Source organism: Momordica charantia (assembly GCF_013281855.1).
Source record: "Momordica charantia cultivar OHB3-1 chromosome 7 unlocalized genomic scaffold, Mcharantia_2.0 BLBB01000007.1, whole genome shotgun sequence".
In the NCBI taxonomy this organism is placed as follows: domain Eukaryota; kingdom Viridiplantae; phylum Streptophyta; class Magnoliopsida; order Cucurbitales; family Cucurbitaceae; genus Momordica; species Momordica charantia.
The window spans coordinates 6,542,144-6,560,668 of record NW_028275165.1 but is presented as its reverse complement, the minus strand read 5'-3'; the positions used below and the strand labels follow the sequence as shown (position 1 = coordinate 6,560,668).

The 18,525-nt window shown below is 37.5% G+C and overlaps 1 protein-coding gene and 1 long non-coding RNA gene across 2 annotated transcripts; one reads left to right on the top strand and one right to left on the bottom strand.

The window, feature by feature from the left end:
- The first annotated feature begins 3,131 nt into the window (after positions 1 to 3,131).
- Positions 3,132 to 6,623, top strand: LOC111025265 (aluminum activated malate transporter family protein). The gene is made up of 6 exons (XM_022303106.2): positions 3,132 to 3,580; positions 3,978 to 4,118; positions 4,216 to 4,488; positions 5,333 to 5,460; positions 5,579 to 5,722; positions 5,808 to 6,623. The coding sequence occupies exons 1-6, from the start codon at positions 3,253 to 3,255 to the stop codon at positions 6,252 to 6,254; spliced, it is 1,461 nt and encodes a 486-aa protein (XP_022158798.1). The 5' UTR covers positions 3,132 to 3,252; the 3' UTR covers positions 6,255 to 6,623.
- Positions 6,624 to 14,607: 7,984 nt separating this feature from the next.
- Positions 14,608 to 16,853, bottom strand: LOC148210221 (uncharacterized). The gene is made up of 3 exons (XR_015792279.1): positions 16,391 to 16,853; positions 16,267 to 16,303; positions 14,608 to 14,922 (listed from the first exon to the last, which is right to left on the bottom strand). It is a non-coding gene; the product is annotated as an uncharacterized LOC148210221 (long non-coding RNA).
- Positions 16,854 to 18,525: the final 1,672 nt, after the last annotated feature.

Here is an 18,525-nt window from a genome sequence, read left to right as displayed (position 1 = left end):
CATCTGTCCACTCCCGAACCAGAATGAGAGATTGCTCTTATCCAAAGCTCAAGGCACACTCCGATATAGCACAATCAAGAATAACACCATGACTACACCTTTCGAGGCTCACCAACTTCTTTATTCGACACTTGAGGATTCCACTGACATAGCGAAGTTTAAACCATAGTTGTGATATCACTTGTTGAGGACAATGATACCAAAGTATCCCAAAGTCTCTCCACAATGATATGTTAGTGTCTGCTTTAGGCATAACCCTTACAACTTTACTTTTGGTTTTACTCAAAAGATCTCGTACCAAGCGCCAGCTTAGACAGAAGTCACCACTTAGGCAAATTTTCAAACCAAGGAGAAACTTCTCTGCTAGGTCGAACTCGGACCAACCAAAGAGGTGGCCAATGTTTGGGGGTTGAAAATCGTACTGCCATGTGGAGGACAGAGAAATTTCTAACTTTGAAGATCTTCCCTTTGGTGGCCGACCTAAATTGGCCAACCTGAAGATCCTCCCTTTGGTGGCTGACCTGAAGTGGCTAACCTAAAGAGCTCCATTGAGGACCGACCTGAATGTTTTTCCTAAAGAGCTCCTTGAGGGCCGACCTAAAGGCCTTGCCTCATGGCCGACCTGAAGGCCTTACTTAATGGCCGACCTGAGGTCTTCCATGAAGGCCAATTTGAAGGTCTTCTCTGAAGATCATTTAAGGAAGAAACGACCTTCTATACTTAGCCAAATTCCATATGACAAGAGTATGAATTGGAATAGCTACTCCGACAGGCCGACCTTGGTCCCGACATGCTCAACCGTTGGTCGGATTCCTTGTTGGGTACCTCAACCTATAAATAGGGCAGTTCACTCTTCAGTCATATATGGTATCCTAGCTCGGTCTCCATATTGAGGTCGGACTAAACTGACTTGAACGTCTGAGTGTTTTTTCTCTTGTGCAAGTTTTTCCTCACTAAGTGGCCTTTCAGCTCATTCCTGACACCAGCTCATCCCAGTCAGCCGACGTTGACCCTTTGAGTTGGTCATCCCTTTCCAAGGATACCCAAGCTCTTTCTCGGTCATACCTGGAGCAGGTCATGCTCTCTCGATGGTCATACCTGGAACAGGTCGAGTTCTTCCACGTGGCCGACCTTGAGCAGGTCATACCCTGTCACATTTTTTGCATAAACAAAATGTACTTGTATGTTTTAGGGAAAGGGAAAAGGTCTCAAGATAGTGAAGGAAAACCGTGTTGTTAGTGAGGTAATTATTGGTGTATACATGTATTGGCATTCTACTTATGATATTTGAATAGTATAGTGGTGTACATGTATTGACTTTTGTATTTTGTTAATTCATGAATTGGTATATACATGTATTGACTTTCGTATTTGTTAATCCATGAATTGATATATACATGGACCTTTTATTTTTTATAGTTGAGTTGCATGTTGATATATACGTGTATTAAATTCTAATTTTGATTTTTCTTTAATTGGTATATGGACATTTATTGACACATCGTTTAAATGAACCAAAATTCAAACTAATGGCACATCGTTTAAATTAACTTAAATTCAACCCAAAATAGTTACGTGGTTATATATAAGAAAAAACTCAAAAAACATGGAAAAGGGTATTGTTGGAAAATCACTCTATTTTGTAAAAATACTAAAATACCGTTTCGCAATTTGTGCAAAATTTAGAACTAATGGACATTTTTTAAAATGGGGGCCAAAATTTAGCGACCCACCAAAATTATCCAATTTTGTAACTGGTGGCCGATGGCGCAATAGCTAGAACTTTGGGCCTTGTATATCACACCTACCATGACAAGTCTTAGTTACAGGGATCTACAATTACGAGGCATGAAAACTGAAATAGAAAAAAGAAAAAAAAAATCTAAAATTGAAGAGGGAGATGAAGGTAAATTTTTTTTTTTATTACCAAAGACTCGACGGCCCTTTAACCTTTGTGTTCCTATACCATGAGGGTATGCACTGTCTTCATGCTTGTACATTCACTAATGACAACTCAAGACCTCAAGGATTCAGAGGCATCCTAGCTATCCCTTGAAGACAAAGACGAGGGTAAAATTGAAAATTGAAAATAGAGGAAGCTGTATTTGAAAATATGTTTTCTATGGGAGAAGAAAAAATGCAAATATAATACTTTAATTGCTACGTATTAAAAGTAGGGTTTAAAATAGAGGTGAGTGATGTACGTAAAATGTCCAATAACACATTGTTATAGAGCAAGAGAGTGCGTGATATGGGTGACAGGAAAACCCAAGCGTGCATGCTTAGCTTACTTAATCTTAATTAAAAGCATGGATAAAAAAGTTGGCAATTAGCCATTAATTTAAAACTAATTAAATCAAACAAAGAATAATCTCCTAGTATTATAAATCTGGACCCCAAAAAGCTCCACTTGTCAATCATTTTTCATCACACAAATCTTTTCCAATGTCCTAACTTCCATAAAATAAAATAATATATAAAACTATAGGCCATTTCCTAAGTTAATATACTTTTTTAATCTCTTCCATTGCCACCAAATAATCCACTACCTCTATTGATAGGGACAATAATACTAAAAAATATGCTCTGAATTTAGGCTCAAATATTATATAGGTCCTTTATTTCTTACTTTGGTTCATTTCGGTGTCTATAAATTCAAAACGTCTATTTTGATCATTTTATTTTAAACTTTTGTTCATTTTAGTCTCTATACTTTTAAAATAGTCACTTTTAAATATATGAGGACTAGAACAGACATTTCAATAGTATAGAGAGTAATGAAAGTACACGAACTATAATGGACGTTTAAAAAATACGTGGACAATGAATTCAAGTCAATTCATGTTTTAGGCCACGCCCTTTCCGTATTACTTCTCTAAAAGCTCAAGGTTTTCACACTAACCATTTTTTCCTTTAGAAAAACAAAGCACAACTATTTTAAAAACCATGTCTATTGTCCAGTTGAATCCACTATTAAGGAGATCAAAAAGAACAACTTTTATGCAATCATATCTTTTTTACTAAAATATTAATTATTTCCTTCCAACAATAGAAAAATAATTTGCTGCCTTCATCTCCAATGTCCTAACTTGTTGTAAATCAGAAACTTACATGCATATAAAAGTTTGTACTTGTGAGTTCCAAGAGGGGCCATGGAGAGGATTCTAGGAGCCTAAAAACTTCTCCCCCTCTCTCTTCTCTTCTCTTCACTCAAAACTTCATCTTATAAAATTTCTTCCTTCATTATTCAAAATGGCATCAGCAGGAAATTTGGAATGGAGGGTGAATTTGGGCGATGGTACAACAGAGATTTTGGAGGCAGAAGCGTCATTTGGGCACAAATTGGTGATGGGAATTAAGAGTTTGATAATGGAATTGTTTGTGAAGTGTAGAAAGTTCTTGGAAAAGGCAGGGGGAATAGCAAAATCTGAGCCAAAGAAGGGCGTTCATGGCCTCAAAGTGGGGCTGGCTCTCACTCTTGTCTCCATCTTTTACTATATGAGACCTTTGTATGAAGGCCTTGGAGGCAGCGCCATGTGGGCCATCATGACTGTTGTTGTCACTTTCGAATACTCTGTCGGTTAGTTATTATCTATCGGTTGTAATTTGATCCTTGTTATGTTCAAAACTTACACTTAGATTCCCGTTGAGATATCCATATATGAATTAAATTTAACCAATCTAAATTGAAACTTTTCGATTGAGGGATGATTTATTCATGTTTAACATAGTATCAGAGTGAATGTTTTGTGTTCGAACTTTTGCATTGTTGTTTTCTTCCTATTTATAATGATTTATTCTTATTGGACCTTCGTATAATTATCCAAAAGCTTGCATGTGAGCGAGAGTATTATTGAGATATTCATATATGAATTAAATTATCTAACCCATTAAGTTGAGGGGTGGTTTGCTCATTTCTAATAGTTTGGATGGGATTCGTAATAATTTTCTTACGTGGGAAGTTGGTACTTTTGCAGGTGCATCGTTGTACAAATGTGTAAATAGAGTTGTAGGAACGTCTCTCGCGGGTGGTTTGGGGATCGGCGTTCACTGGGTTGCAGCTGAATGTGGTGATAGATTTGAGCCAATTATTCTTGGGATCTCACTTTTTCTTCTGGGTAAGATTCTCAAAAATCAAAGCTAAATAAAAAAGAAAATTCCGTTGTGGGAATTAAAATGTATTAATTGGGTTTTTGTATTGGACCATGAACGCAGCTTCAGCAGCCACGTTCTCGAGATTCATACCATCAGTGAAGTCGAGATTTGATTACGGCGCAATGATCTTCGTGCTGACGTTCTGTTTAGTTTCCATCTCCAGTTATCGAGTGGACGAGTTGTTGGAGCTCGCACGTACGAGGATCCTTACTATCGCCGTTGGGACCGCCATCTGTCTTGTCGTCAGCATGCTTGTCTGCCCCGTCTGGGCAGGCGGTCAGCTTCACTCCCTCCTTGCCCGCAACATCGATAAGCTTGCCGATGCCATCCATGGTCAAATCCTCACTTCATTCCTATATTTTTTATTTTAACCACTTTTAAGATATTTATCAAATTTAGTCCAAGTAAAAATGACCAACGTCAAAAACTAGTACATGCAGTTCATTTTTAGACCTATCAATGATATATTTTACATTGCTAAATTAATTATTAACTTATCTTAGTATAGTATATTAGGAAAATTGTAGTGTGTAGCAAAAATCTTTTATATATTTCAAAATATGTCACCTGTTTTTAAAATTTTAAATATAGCAAAAAATTTTACTTATGTCAGTTGTATATCAGATACTCATATCAGTAGTATATCAGGTAGTATATTAGACACTCGTATTAGTAGTATATTAGATGTATATCACATACATATTGCACAGACACTCATATCACTAATATATCAGATGTATATTACATACATATTGCAAGTATATCAAAAACTCATATCATATATCAAATGTATCACATACATATACAGTAGTCAGATATATTACAGATATATTCCAGATGTGTATGATTTGGGCAAATTTATCATTTTAAAATTTAACCTCCATTTTTTCTTAAAAGGTATTATATTTGAAAAAACTAAATGTGGTTGCTATTTTGTTAATTTTACTAAATATTTTTGATATATTTGCTCGGAGGTCATAATTTAAAAATTCGTTGAACTTTAAAAAAAAAGGATTAACTTTATTTTGATACAAAAGTGATATGTAGTTATAGATTTTATATTTTTATGTATGAGTGGTATATGAGAGAAAAAAATTATCATAATTGCATCGTTTCTTTTATTCGACTCCTACTTCATTCATTTAACTCCGAGTCTTAAAATTTATTTTAAATTCAGGATGTATTTCGGAGTACTTCAAAGACAAAGATTGCCCCGAGATGAAAAATGAAGATCGAGAGGATCATGCTTCCAAAATTCAAGCCTATAAATGTGTGCTCAATTCTAAGGCATCAGAGGAATCCATGGTAAAATAATAATAATAATAATAACAATAATAAAAAAAAAATCACGAATGACATTCCATCAATTACATCCATAACATAGCCAATGAACTTAAAGTTTTTGTATTTTGACAACTTTCAGGCCAACTTTGCAAGATGGGAACCTGCACATGGCCGTTTTGGGTTCCGGCACCCTTGGAAATTCTATCTCGAGGTCGGTGTTGCGATGCGCAGGTGTGCATATTGCATCGAGGCCCTCAATGGCCGCTTAGATTCAGAGATTAAGGTACCTATAGTTGACAGCAAATCTAACGCGAATTAAAAAGATTTGTAAATATGATATAATTTTCTCGCTGCTCGATGCATTTTAGGCACCAGAGTCCTTAAAATTGCATCTGGCTACACCATGCAAGGCACTCAGCAGCTGTTGTTCCAAGGTCTTCAAGGAACTATCTACTGTAATCAAGACGATGAAAAAATCAAACAAGATAGATTTTGAAGTATCAGACATGAACTTTGCTGTGCAAGAACTTCAAAACACCATCAAGTCTCTTCCAATGGCAGTGTCATTAGCAGAGCCAAATGGGGCCAATGGTGAAGCGACAATTCCACCTCTGATGGAGCTTCTTTCGCTGGCAACATTGGTATCGCTTTTGATAGAAACCGCGTCGAGAATCGAACACGTCGTAAATGCTGTCGAAAAGCTTGCCGATGTCGCCAAGTTCGATTTTGCAGACGACGAGAAGAAGAAGAGTAACCCGTCTTCGGATAACCGTGATCATCATCATGCAGCTATGAAGGTCTTTCCAGAGGCCTGAGTTCATTAGGATCATCAAGTGGTTGGTTATCTCATAACTTGTAAACTAAAATCTCCATTCATACCCACAGTCATAGGCGCTGTATGGTAATTTGAATACTCTGGAGTTTTTTATTTCCCTTTTCTGGGAAATGCAAATCATGACTACACTATATAAACAGAGGGTTATCGTGCCTAATATGCCATTGTACTTTTTGAAAGTCTCACAAGATTTGATAAATATTTATCATCAATCTTATGTTAAATGTATGTCAACAACTTGTCAACAGTGTATCCCTCACATCATATTACCTTTACCTGTATACTAAGATCATGTAAAACAGTTGTATTCCCTATACTATATATACCTCTAAGATGAATTAACAAATCATGAACATTTATTCATTTCTTAAACCTTTTCATAGTATTAGAGCTTTCGACATACATCTTCTTCCTTCAATCTTGGTAACACAGTCGCCGCGTCGACCCTATTCCAATTTTTCCCAATTTTATTATTATTATTTTTCCTTCCAAATTTCAGTTTTTAATTACCCGACCCACATTTTATCCCTTTCCATTTTTGGCCTCATTCCCACATCATCTTTTACTCAATTCCCACATCAAATTTTTTTTCCTTCCCCTCTCCCCGTACACTTTGGCCTGAACCCACCTTCTATTTATTTATTTTTTCTCTTTCTCCTTCAGTTCTTAATTACCCAATTCGCTTTCCCATACCGCGAACTACACAATGACTGATACAAATACTCATTCCAAATCTCACACCGAAATCAACCAATTTTTCACATCTTTCACCCTCGATCGTCAATTCTCTCCTTCACTGCTCTTCCTACTCTCAAATATTTGTATTCCTGTTTTTGTCCGGCTTGACTCCAGTAACTACACTCTTTGGCGTTATCAACTCGACTCCATCTTGAAGGCACACAATCTCTTTGGTTACATTGACGACTCATGTGTTTGCCCCTATCAGCATATTCAAGAAGGCGAGACGACAAAGCTCAATCCCAAATATGCCTTGTGGCACTCCCAGGATCATGCATTGCGAACTCTAATCAATGCTACGTTGTCCTAGTCCGCCCTATCTCTTGTTGTTGGTTGCACTATCTCCAAACAAGTTTGAGAATCTCTTGAACATCGTTACTCATCTTTTACTCGTACTAATATAATTGATTTGAAATCCAAATTGCAGAAAATTCAGAAAAAGGGAACCGAGTCCATCGATGATTATGTTTAGCGAATCAAAACTACTTAGGACGAGTTATCCATTGTCTCTATCCACATTGACGAGGAGGACATCCTAATCTATACTTTGAATGGCTTGCCTCATGAATACAATGCTTTCTATACCTCGCTTCGGGTACGGTCCAATCCTGTTCGTGTGAAAGAACTTCATGTTTTTCTTAAAGCAGAGGAAGCTGCAATCTCTTATCAAGCCAAAGGTGTAGAGTCCATATTCCAACCCACTGTCATGATGGCCAATTATCGCCCACTGTCTCATCATTCTCGTGGACGAGGTCGCCATCCTACCCGTGGTCGGAACACCTGTGGAGGTAGAAGTGGTTTTTCACCATTTCCACCTCGGTCTCAGTCCTCTTTCTCAGCAACATCGCTAGCTTCTCAAGTTCCCTCAACACTTTCTCCATATGAGGTTCCACAGTCTAACAAGGTACACTTTCAAATTTGTGGACAGTTTTGGCATAATGCATTAGACTGTTACAATCGAATGAACCATTCCTTCTAAGGTCACCACCCACCAGCCCAACTTGCTACCCTTGTTGCCTCCACCTCTATGAATGTTGGAGAAGGATCCTATTGGCAATCTGACACTGGTTGCAATGCTCATCTGACCTTTGATTTTACAAACTTGCCCGTCTCAAATGAGTATAATGGTGAGGAACAGGTGACTGTTGGTAGTAGTCAAGCTTTGCCCATCACCCACACAGGTTCTGGCACCACTCTTACTACCCCATCTTCCTCCTTTACTCTTCATAATCTTTTCCTTGTTCCCAACATTACATCCAACTTACTTTCAGTTAATCAATTATGTCGTGATAATAATTCCAACATTTTGTCATCATGTGTGGAAACTTTATAAGTCACTTTATGGCCTAAAATATACCCCTCATGCCTGGTTTGAGTGCTTTACAGGGCACATTACTACTACATTTGATTTTACACCATCTTATGATGACCCATCTCTGTTTGTTTGTTGTGTTGGTATCTCTATCACCTATTTGCTTCTCTACGTGGATGACATCATTCTCACCGGTAATGATGCTGCTTTTGTCACCCACTTCATCTCCAAACTTCAAACCAGGTTTGACATGACTGACCTTGGCAGCCTCAAATACTTCTTTGGTCTCGAGATTGGCTGTCCAGGCAGTGACATTCTGGTTACACACTAAGTATACTCGTGACCTCCTGGCTTGCCAGCAGATGCAACATCCAACTAGTAGTGATCTTACTACAGCCAAATGCATTCTCGATATGTCAAAGGTACCATTAGTCAAGGCATCCGCTTCTCGCCCAGCTCTCTTTCATTTCAGGCCTTCTCTAACTCTGATTGGGCTGGTGATGTTTCCGATCATCGTTCCACCACTAAATATGTCATATTTTTGGGGTCTAATCCTATCTCCTGGCCGGCTAAGAAAAAAATCTACTGTTTCTCACTCTTCTACTGAAGCTGAATATCGTGCATTAGCTGCCATCGCTGCTGAGTTGTCATGGCTTCGCCAACTATGTAAGAATCTTCACATCTTTCTCTCCATCGTCCCAACAGTTTGGTGTGACAACCAGTCCTCCATCCACCTGGCATCAAATCCAGTCTTTCACGCTCTCACCAAACATATTGAAATTGACTCTCACTTTGTTCGTGAACAAGTTGCTCGTAAGGATCTCAAGCTTCAATACATTCCTACCGAACAGCAACTTGCAGACTTATTCACAAAGGCTCACACCATAGATCGGTTTCGGTATTTATCCTCCAAACTTTTGTCTCATTCAAAGGTGTCATAAGTTTGCGGGGGCATGTTAAGTGTATCTCAACAACTTGTCAACAGTGTATCCCTCACATCATGTAACTTTTACTTGTATTCCTAAGATCATATAAAACAGTTATATTCCTATACCTCTAAGATGAATGAACAAATCATGGACATTTATTCATTTCTTAAACCTTCTCATCTTAAAGTTTATTAACCATATCCATACATGTATGTTGTGTGTATATATATTAAACAGCAGCCTTCAAGTCTTCGAACCTCAAATCTTGAATAATTTGCCTTAAAAAAAATCTTTGAATAATCTGTAAGGGACAAGAAGAGCTCCATGTTGAATCAACTTTAAACTTGTTTTGGTTTTAATTCTTGAGGGACCTTCTTTGTGGGGTGTAGGAATGACCAAACTAAATAAGGCGTTTTAAAAAGGCCAAACATATCAAATATTGCATAAATGGTTAAATGGGTTTTTCTTTAAATCCTAAATAAATATTTTGGAGCAATACCCCTGTAACAAATTAAATATATATGCTTAATTTTAGGGATTTATTTGATAGAACAAATAGCAAAAACATTGGAGTTTAATTGTAAGGAATCAATTGTATCTCATAAAACAATCAAATAAGAAACAATCAAGTAACAAACAATCAAATTTAGACAACCTAAATCTAATTTAAATTGGTACTCTATATTTTGAAAGCTGATTTTGAAAATAGATTTTAAACTTACTAAAAATTTGTTAAGGTAGATTTTGAAATTTATAGATTTAAAATCTAAAATTCCTAAATAGGAAGGGATAAATATGAATATTTTACCTAAATTTAAGAAAACATCCTAACCTTGAGTTTTGAAGAAGAGGAATCTAGGGTTTCTTATCATTGTAACATGCATCCTTCATTTTTGCCTCACATCTCCACCTACAGTCCTCCACAACCCCCTCCTTGTAGTCGCCGATCAGTCCTCTGATAACGCTTCCAACGTTCAGCACTTATCCGGTGGGAAGTCCTCTATCTGCCATCTGCGCGCCCCACGTCTAGCATTGACTTCTTCTGTCTTACACCGTCGGCTTCTCCCGTCCACGTCCGGCATCGACTTCTCTCATCTGACACCAGCCGCATGTCCACACGTCCACCATCAACCCCAAATGAGTTCCACCACAACCACAAGTTCTACCACCGCCTGCCACCCAGATCCACAATTTTGCCCGCCGCCCAGATATGGTGTGACTCGCCACCCCGATCCGCCGCAGTCAACATCGACCTGCAGTCCACTGTAAGTACAACAGTCTTTTTGTTTTGATTTTAGGACTTTGAACAACGAAAAGGGAACAAAAGAAAAGTTTAAAAATTCCTTTTTTTTTTTTTTTGCCTACCCCCAAACTTAACTTTTTGCTTATCCTCAAGTAAACATAATGACTTTATCTCTAATGATCTCATGCATAATACAAAAAAGTTAAATATGAGTGTGAATCTCATCTTATCAAATTCTTCCGCACCTAAATCATGCTTATCCCTGAATATATCGTAATACAACATACACACACCTTTCTAATCCCCTTTTATCTTTCTGAATAACCAATAATACAAGAAAAGTCACTGACACATCTGTGAAATGAATCAAAATGACAACCAAGAGTATAAGCAATGATATGATATAATTTATAAAAACTCAAGCATCTCATTAACTCATTAAAATCGAATGGAAAAGACTTAACACCCTCACGGAATTTCACTCAAGTCTCTCAAAGTGTTTTTAAGGGTGTTTTCAACTCTCAAAATCAAAACAAAGCATGTTATTACCATAGGCTTGCAAATGACTCAAATCTCCCCACTTAAAGATGAATTGAATGCAAAAATGAAAGGGACTTTGATAAAGGTTGTAACAGGGCTTAGGTAAAGGTGAAATAAAAGGAAATTTAGAGGTTCAAAGTCATTATATAAAAATTATAAGCTGCATGATAATCACATAAGACAGTGAACATGTTGTACTACTTTTCACCTGAATATTTGTCCACATCTTCGAGTACATTCAACCTTGGAAAAGTAGCATTATAAGTGACTGCTTCTTGATACAAATTTCTCCAATTGTCTTTTCTTTATTACTGAATGAAGTATAATTTTTTTTTATGCAACATTACTTTTCTTCTTTTTTTCATCATTTTTTTAAGTAGTACACAACTTGCATAATGACTTAAAAAAACGAATGTGATATCATGCAATGTTTTTACACTTATCTTGACAATGGTGGAAATATCGAGGATAATGAATGAGAAAGAAGCCTTAGGTTTAAATATGGCGTATAAAACAAGAAGAAATGAGAAATTAAGCTAAAAGGTGGTTTTCTGAAGGAAAGTGCAAACAAGGTGGGCTTTTAAAGGTCTAAAATAATCTGGGTAAGCCTAAATTGCCCTTATCATATTAAAGCATTAATCCAACCAAGCAAGCGGTAACAAAATGCATTCACAGGCAAGTTTTAGAATAATCATGCTAAGTTTGATCACACACAAGAATGAAAATAAATGAAGTAAAATATAATGGGTTGCTCATAGGCTCAAAAAGCTCACCTGGGTGTGTAAATTGCATCAAATCAAGTGCATTTTTCAATCAAGAAATTAATGAGATACCTAATGGGATGTGAATCTCAGAGCGGAAGCGGATCATCGTTCATGAATTTTTGAGAAACAAAATCAAACATCCAATAATGAAAATACAGGGGAAAGAACATTTATTTTACCTTTCAAGAACTCTTCTCCAACGATTCAATCTCCCGAACACCACCAAATGATCTTCCGTGCTATCCTTTGGATACGAGATCGTGCTTGTGGGAGCTTTCGTTTGGAACACTAGGGAGAATTAAGAGAGAGCCAAATGAGAGAATATCTCGGAGTTCTTCTATTCTGTAGTTGGCTTAGCCGAACCTTTTGGCAAAAGCGTAACAAAAAACTTATGACGTGGGGAGTTACCCCACGTCAGTTAACTCCCCACTCCCCTGTATTTTTGTAAGGGAGTTATTAATTATAATTACATTAACATTATTAATAAATAATAATAATAATTAATTAACCATATTAAGTAATAAATATTAACTATTTATTAATTAAATTAACAATATATATATATATATAAATCAAATAAATAATTAACACTTAACTATTTATTGCAAAAATAGAATCATATTCTATGTCATTTCTCTCATATAACCTATAGTTGTAATGCACATCTTATGTACATTATTTTTAACCTATAATTTTAATATGAATCTTATTCATATTAATTTTATTTGAATCCCATTCAAATAATTTCTCTCATAATATATAGTTTTAATTTAGAATTAACTATATATTATAATGTATCAATATACATACATTCCCTTGAGCAATTTGAACAGTTCAAATTCTTTCAAAAACTTGATTCTCGTTTTACCCGTTATGAGCTAGCAAGGAGACCTAATGGATCTACACATCAGAAGCTCCAACGATATGAGATTAATCGGTCAAACTCATTGACCGAGTTAAATCAACATTCGTTATCTACGGGTCACTCCACTAAAGACCTGCAACTGCACTTTTCTCACTACAGCATATTTTCGTGTCCACGGAAATACAACCATTAATGGCAAGTCAATCCTTCACGAGTGCTCCTAACTCAAGTTGGGTCAAATTATCGTTTTACCCCTCAGTTACATCTTGCTCCTTAAATACCACTGCTCCTCTAATTAACAACCCGGTTATGGACGGACCAATAACCGGAACTCCCTCTCGGGTTAATGAGAGGGTGGGGCCCCTTGTTCAAGTCTCGAAGTCAGCATTTAAGAGAACACTCATCTACTCCCCTAAGGTCGGGGATGAGTGAATTCCATCTTGTGAAGTTATGTTCTCAACTCCCCACTCGGTCTCGTCCCCAAAATGGTAGGAATGTTGAGTCGGCGACTCAGGCCACTCTCACCCATACAGATCAAAGGACGAGCCCTCACGGGCAGGAGTCCATAACTCACTCAGGATTGAGAATGAGTTGTTTAATCATCCTAAGAAATAGCAATCTGATAGTTAACGGTGTTACATCTAAAGATTGGCTATTTCGCGGTCCGGTCTTATACAAACTCATTGTATAGGATACCCTTACTCGCATGTCTCCACAAAGCGGTGAAGTAGGCACGGGTATCAACGTCTAAGCCCGCACGAACGACCTAGATCGAGTCGTCTGTAACATTTACAACGTGGGACATATCTATAGTGTTGCCAAGATAAGGTACCCAACCTTATCCATATACTATAGACCATTTAGATTATTCACGGGACATTATCCACTTGTATATCAAAGGTATATTAAATATATAACTAGTATATCAGGGGTATATCAAATATATACCCAGTACATCAAATATATACCCAATAGATATATTGTCTCAGTTACATGATAATAACCCTGGATGTTTAGTTTATTGAATTTTGGGCAATGCAATGCTATGAATTCAACAACAAATTGATTGAATAAAACTTTATTGAATATACATTTGTTTTTACATAAATACAAACTACGAGTTTAGGGCAACACACCCAACAATACCATCATGTTGTTTTGAAAGAAAATCAATCACTCTTATCCCTTACATGCATAAGAAATCAACCAAAGATGCATTCATAACTTACAAAGTATTCTAGGGTATCAATCAAGATTCAAGGTTTCAAAACAGAAAAATCAGCACATATGAATCATAACACATACTGAGTCTAAAGCTTGAAAAAAAATGATAAAAATCTTCACCCCAAACATAACGATTACACTCAAATGCAAAATAGCACAACAAACATGCATCACAACATCCATCAAGATAATTGACTATCCTAAATCAATCCAAAATACAACAAATCCCCCCAAACTTAAAAACTACATTGTCCTTAATGTAACAAAAATATATGAATGGAGTAGACAACGAGGATAAAGAAAATGTAAAGGGGAAAGAACAATACTGCCATGAATTTAATATCAATATTTCATGGCGTCAAGATGTCTATACACGCCGCCAAAATCTACATTAAGCTTGTATGAAACACAAAAGGTAATGAGAAAGATAAATCTAACGAAACTAAGATAACATAAAAACAAAAACAAACTAAAAAAAACTTTGGGTTGCCTCCCAAAAAGCGTTTTATTTAACGTCTGTAGCTAAATATGACTCTCTTTTGTTTGTTTCTTTTAAAGTGTATTGTAACACCCCCGAATTTCACAACACTCATGGGGTAATGTTGTTAAACTCCCAATTTAGCCTTCTTCCTAGTAAAGAAACGTAACGCAACAAATACAAGAATTAAATGGAACGACTCGTACTTCTAACCCGTTTCCAAAACAAAGGGTTTGCCGTCAGTGGGCTAACGGATTCATATGTTAAGAAAAACCTGTTGTTCGTCCAATAACCAAAACAACGAATAATCTCAATAAGTAATATCAATAGTCCACCTGGAACGGAAACAAAGTAATCCCTTTTGCAACAATAATAGTAATAATAAATAACGAACAAAAGAAGACAAAGACTAGTCTACAGCCAACAACCAATTCCCATACATCCCGACAATCGAATCACCCTCAAATATCCTAGACTTGAGTGACACGGCCTAGGTAGTCCTTCCACGATTAAGCCTCCCCATGTCATCACCATTGCCAAGGACTCGGTCTGCACCTGAAAACAAATAATGGTAGAGGGGGGTGAGTATATAAAATACTCTGTAAGTAGCCCTCACTAACTATATACAAACAGCATGCTCAAAGTCACAACAACATCACAAGAAAAAAAAATAGAGATCGACATCATTAGGAAATAACGTGTAACAACACCCTCACATGCATCTCAAGTAACAAACAACACACGAAACTTCGACCACGAAGCCCTCTGGACTCTGGCCCCTCCAAAATACTTCTAACTTGTGCTATCATGTTAGTCCTCAAAGTCTAATTCTTCAAATCGTATCGGCCCTTGCCCCTTTGTACCTAAGGGCCCGACACTCCTTCATAGAAGCTTGGCGTTCACATTTGACCTTTAATTCTGAGGCCTCGAACTGTACATCGATCCTTGACATTTATCCCAAAGACCTCGACGTTTACTAGGCATGTTGGTCCTTGACCGCCACCACATCAAGACCCAACACTACTCATCAATAGAATCACCGTGCCGACCCCCGACCATTGTACCTAGAGCCTCGACACTCATCTCTACCAAAGTTGGGGTATAGATCTCCGACCTTTGTACCTGGAGCCTCGATACCCAACTAGTGGCGTGCCAGCTCTCTGGCCCAATTACTCATCCACTCACTCATTATATCTCGAAACTCTCACAGGAGTCCTGCTTCCTACTACGCCATGCCTTCTACATCATTAATCTCATAACAGTCCAATATGCTATACACCACAAACAGAACCACCAACATGTTCTATCACTTCAGGCGATTTTCATAAAAATGAAACAACTAACAAGTCCGTCACTTCAAATAAGACACACAAACATAACCACTAGCCCGCTCTACCACATTTAGACGGTTCACAAGAAGAGAACAATTACATGTTTTCCCACTTCAGACAATTCACGACCAACCTCTTCAACTCATCGAACGGGCGGTTCACTTTCGTTCACAACCCAAATTGTCTTCCAACATATTTTCCAGTATACAAAAGGAAAGTAACTCACAATTCTCAACTAATTCGTACACGTCTCCTAACTCAATAATTATCAACGCAGGCGAGTACATGCATTGAAGGTTCCGAATAAACTGTATTTAACTCAACTTAAATACTTCCAACCATAATCAGCAATTTCCCATGGTTCCAAACAGCAGTCATGGATACAAGTCATGTATATATCTCAAATAAACACAAAAAAAAAGAACGGTAAGATCCCGTGGCAGCATCGTCCTCACAATTGTGTCCAACAAATAAAATAGCAGGACAACACATTTATAACAAAGAAGGCAGAGGGAATAATATATATCAGCACACATCAACACACGCACACGCCCCTGGTACTACTTACACACTGCTACGCTCTTAACCTCTCGTCGACTCAACACCTATGTAAGAAAAGACCAAAAACCAGCCATCAAAACGAATCTCCAGCCATAGAAAATGGTTAAAAGGGGAAATAGGAAATCTGTTACCGCGAAATCGACCTCGTTTAGATGTGAGTAACTTGGGTTAAGTTCGAGTGGGTGTGGATTTGCCACAATCGGATTTCAAACGGTCAAGGGTAGGTGCTAATGCTGCAAGGCAAGTTGCTGCAAGCGTTTTCAAAACGAAGAGAACACACCTACTGATATTGATGCGGCTGTAAGGCGTGTAAAAGCTGCACCTGAGGTGGCCGACCTCCACGAACGCCGAACAAGGATGCTGCGCCGCCGGAAAGCACCCCGCGTCAACGCTACCGCCGCGAAACGTCGCCGCCGCTGCCACGAACCACGTCGCACGCGTCTGCTGTTGTCGCCGGAGAAGGGGTCGCGCCGGTTGTCAGGTAGAAGAGCTCGTGGCTGGGCGACGGGAGGAAGGAGGAGCGTGGGCGGTGGCTCACGATTGGAGAGGAAATGGGTTGCTAGGGTTCCCTTGTCCTTTTTTCTTGTTTTTCTTTTCTTTTCTTTTTGTTTTACCTCTAAAAAGAAAAAGCCCATTTACCCACCCTTTGACAAGTAGAGCCCATGGATAAAAGAATTGAAATTTCTATTTTTTTTCCCTAGTGATTAGGGGTGTTCACGGGTTGGGTTGCGTCGGGTTAGGGGAGTTTTTTGGACCAACCCGAATTTTCGGGTTGGGTAGAATAGAGAACCGATGGAACCGAACAAGAAGGTCAACCCAACCCAACCCAACCCTGATACGAATCCATTTGTGACCAATTACATATATCAAAGGAGCAATTATTACAAGAAAGGCAAGGAAGATTCAAGAGGCTTTCACACTGCACCTTCAAAAGCTTGTTAATGCACAAGAACCAACAAAGAGTTTTGAGCCCGAATTTATTCATAATGTTACTTCAATGAGTCAAGAAGAGAATGGAGCAAAGATGGCACGGGAAAAGTTGTCTATTTTGAGAGATGGCACAAAGGACAAAAAAAGTGTGCAGATTCGTGAACAGGTGCCTTTGCAGATTGCACCTCTTTGGAGTTTGTGAAGTCAAAAGTTGTCAAACCATAACCAAATGTGAAGCGCCTCCTACAGCACATAGATAAGACCATTTGAAGCATGACTACGTTTTCTGATCCGCATTTAAGTGTCTAGAATAATGTGCAATCAAGTTTTAATTTGCATGTCTTATTTTCTACAATTTGCATTAAGTAGTATTTTGAAAAACTTTTGGTGTTCTTATGTTGAACGACCATTTGGCCTATTTAAAGGCTTGTAATGCTCTTGTTATGGGTAACTTAAGATTAAAACATATTGAAATTCAAGAACTTTTGTTCCTTAACACTTTTGGTGTTGCTTCTTTCAAATATTGCTTTAGGTTTGATGTTAAACTGATTCATTGGATTAGTCTCGATCAAGCTAATTCTGGAGTGAGTCGTCTTAGGATCTAGGAGTGACCATCGTAGATTCTAAGTCCGATCTAAGAGTGATTCATCTTCTAACCTTACTCTTGGTTGGAATCATTCGGTAAGTTAGTTGTTTTTGTGAATGTTTGCAAGGATCCTAGAAGGACCTCTAGCTTTGTAAACACGAGCAACCTTGGCGCTTATCATTTGATATCAGAGCATTGGTCGACATCCTTTGGCCGGTTCTAGAGGTGAAATATCTTTACTTTATTTAATTTTATTTTTCTGTTATTTTCCGTTTTCGAAAGTAGTTTCTTACAAAGTGTAACAAGACATAACTTGTCTTGAAATTCTTGTATTTTTGCTCTCGGATTATTATTAAAGAAAAAAAATAGAAGCAAAAGAGAAAAAAAAAACAGAAGCAAAAGAAACAAAAATCAGTAGCAAAAGAAAGAAAACAGTAGCACAAAAAAAAAAGCATTCGAAGATCCGAGGCACATGAAAAGTTCTTTTCATTATGTCGTGTTTTGTTTAAATTATCAAGTTTTTTATCCTAAGATTGAGTTGCTGTAGTCTTAGTTTGTGAGAGTTGATGATTGAATTAGTTATATCAAGCTTTAAGCAAGATTGCACCAAAATTTAAGCCAACCCTTACATCTTTGACCTAGTACCAAAAGCCTACCCTCGAGTGATAAACACGAGTGTCCTTGAGTGAAATCCTAGTGAGAGGAGTGGAAAGGTCCTTATTTTGTTATTTTATTTTTCTAACAAAATTT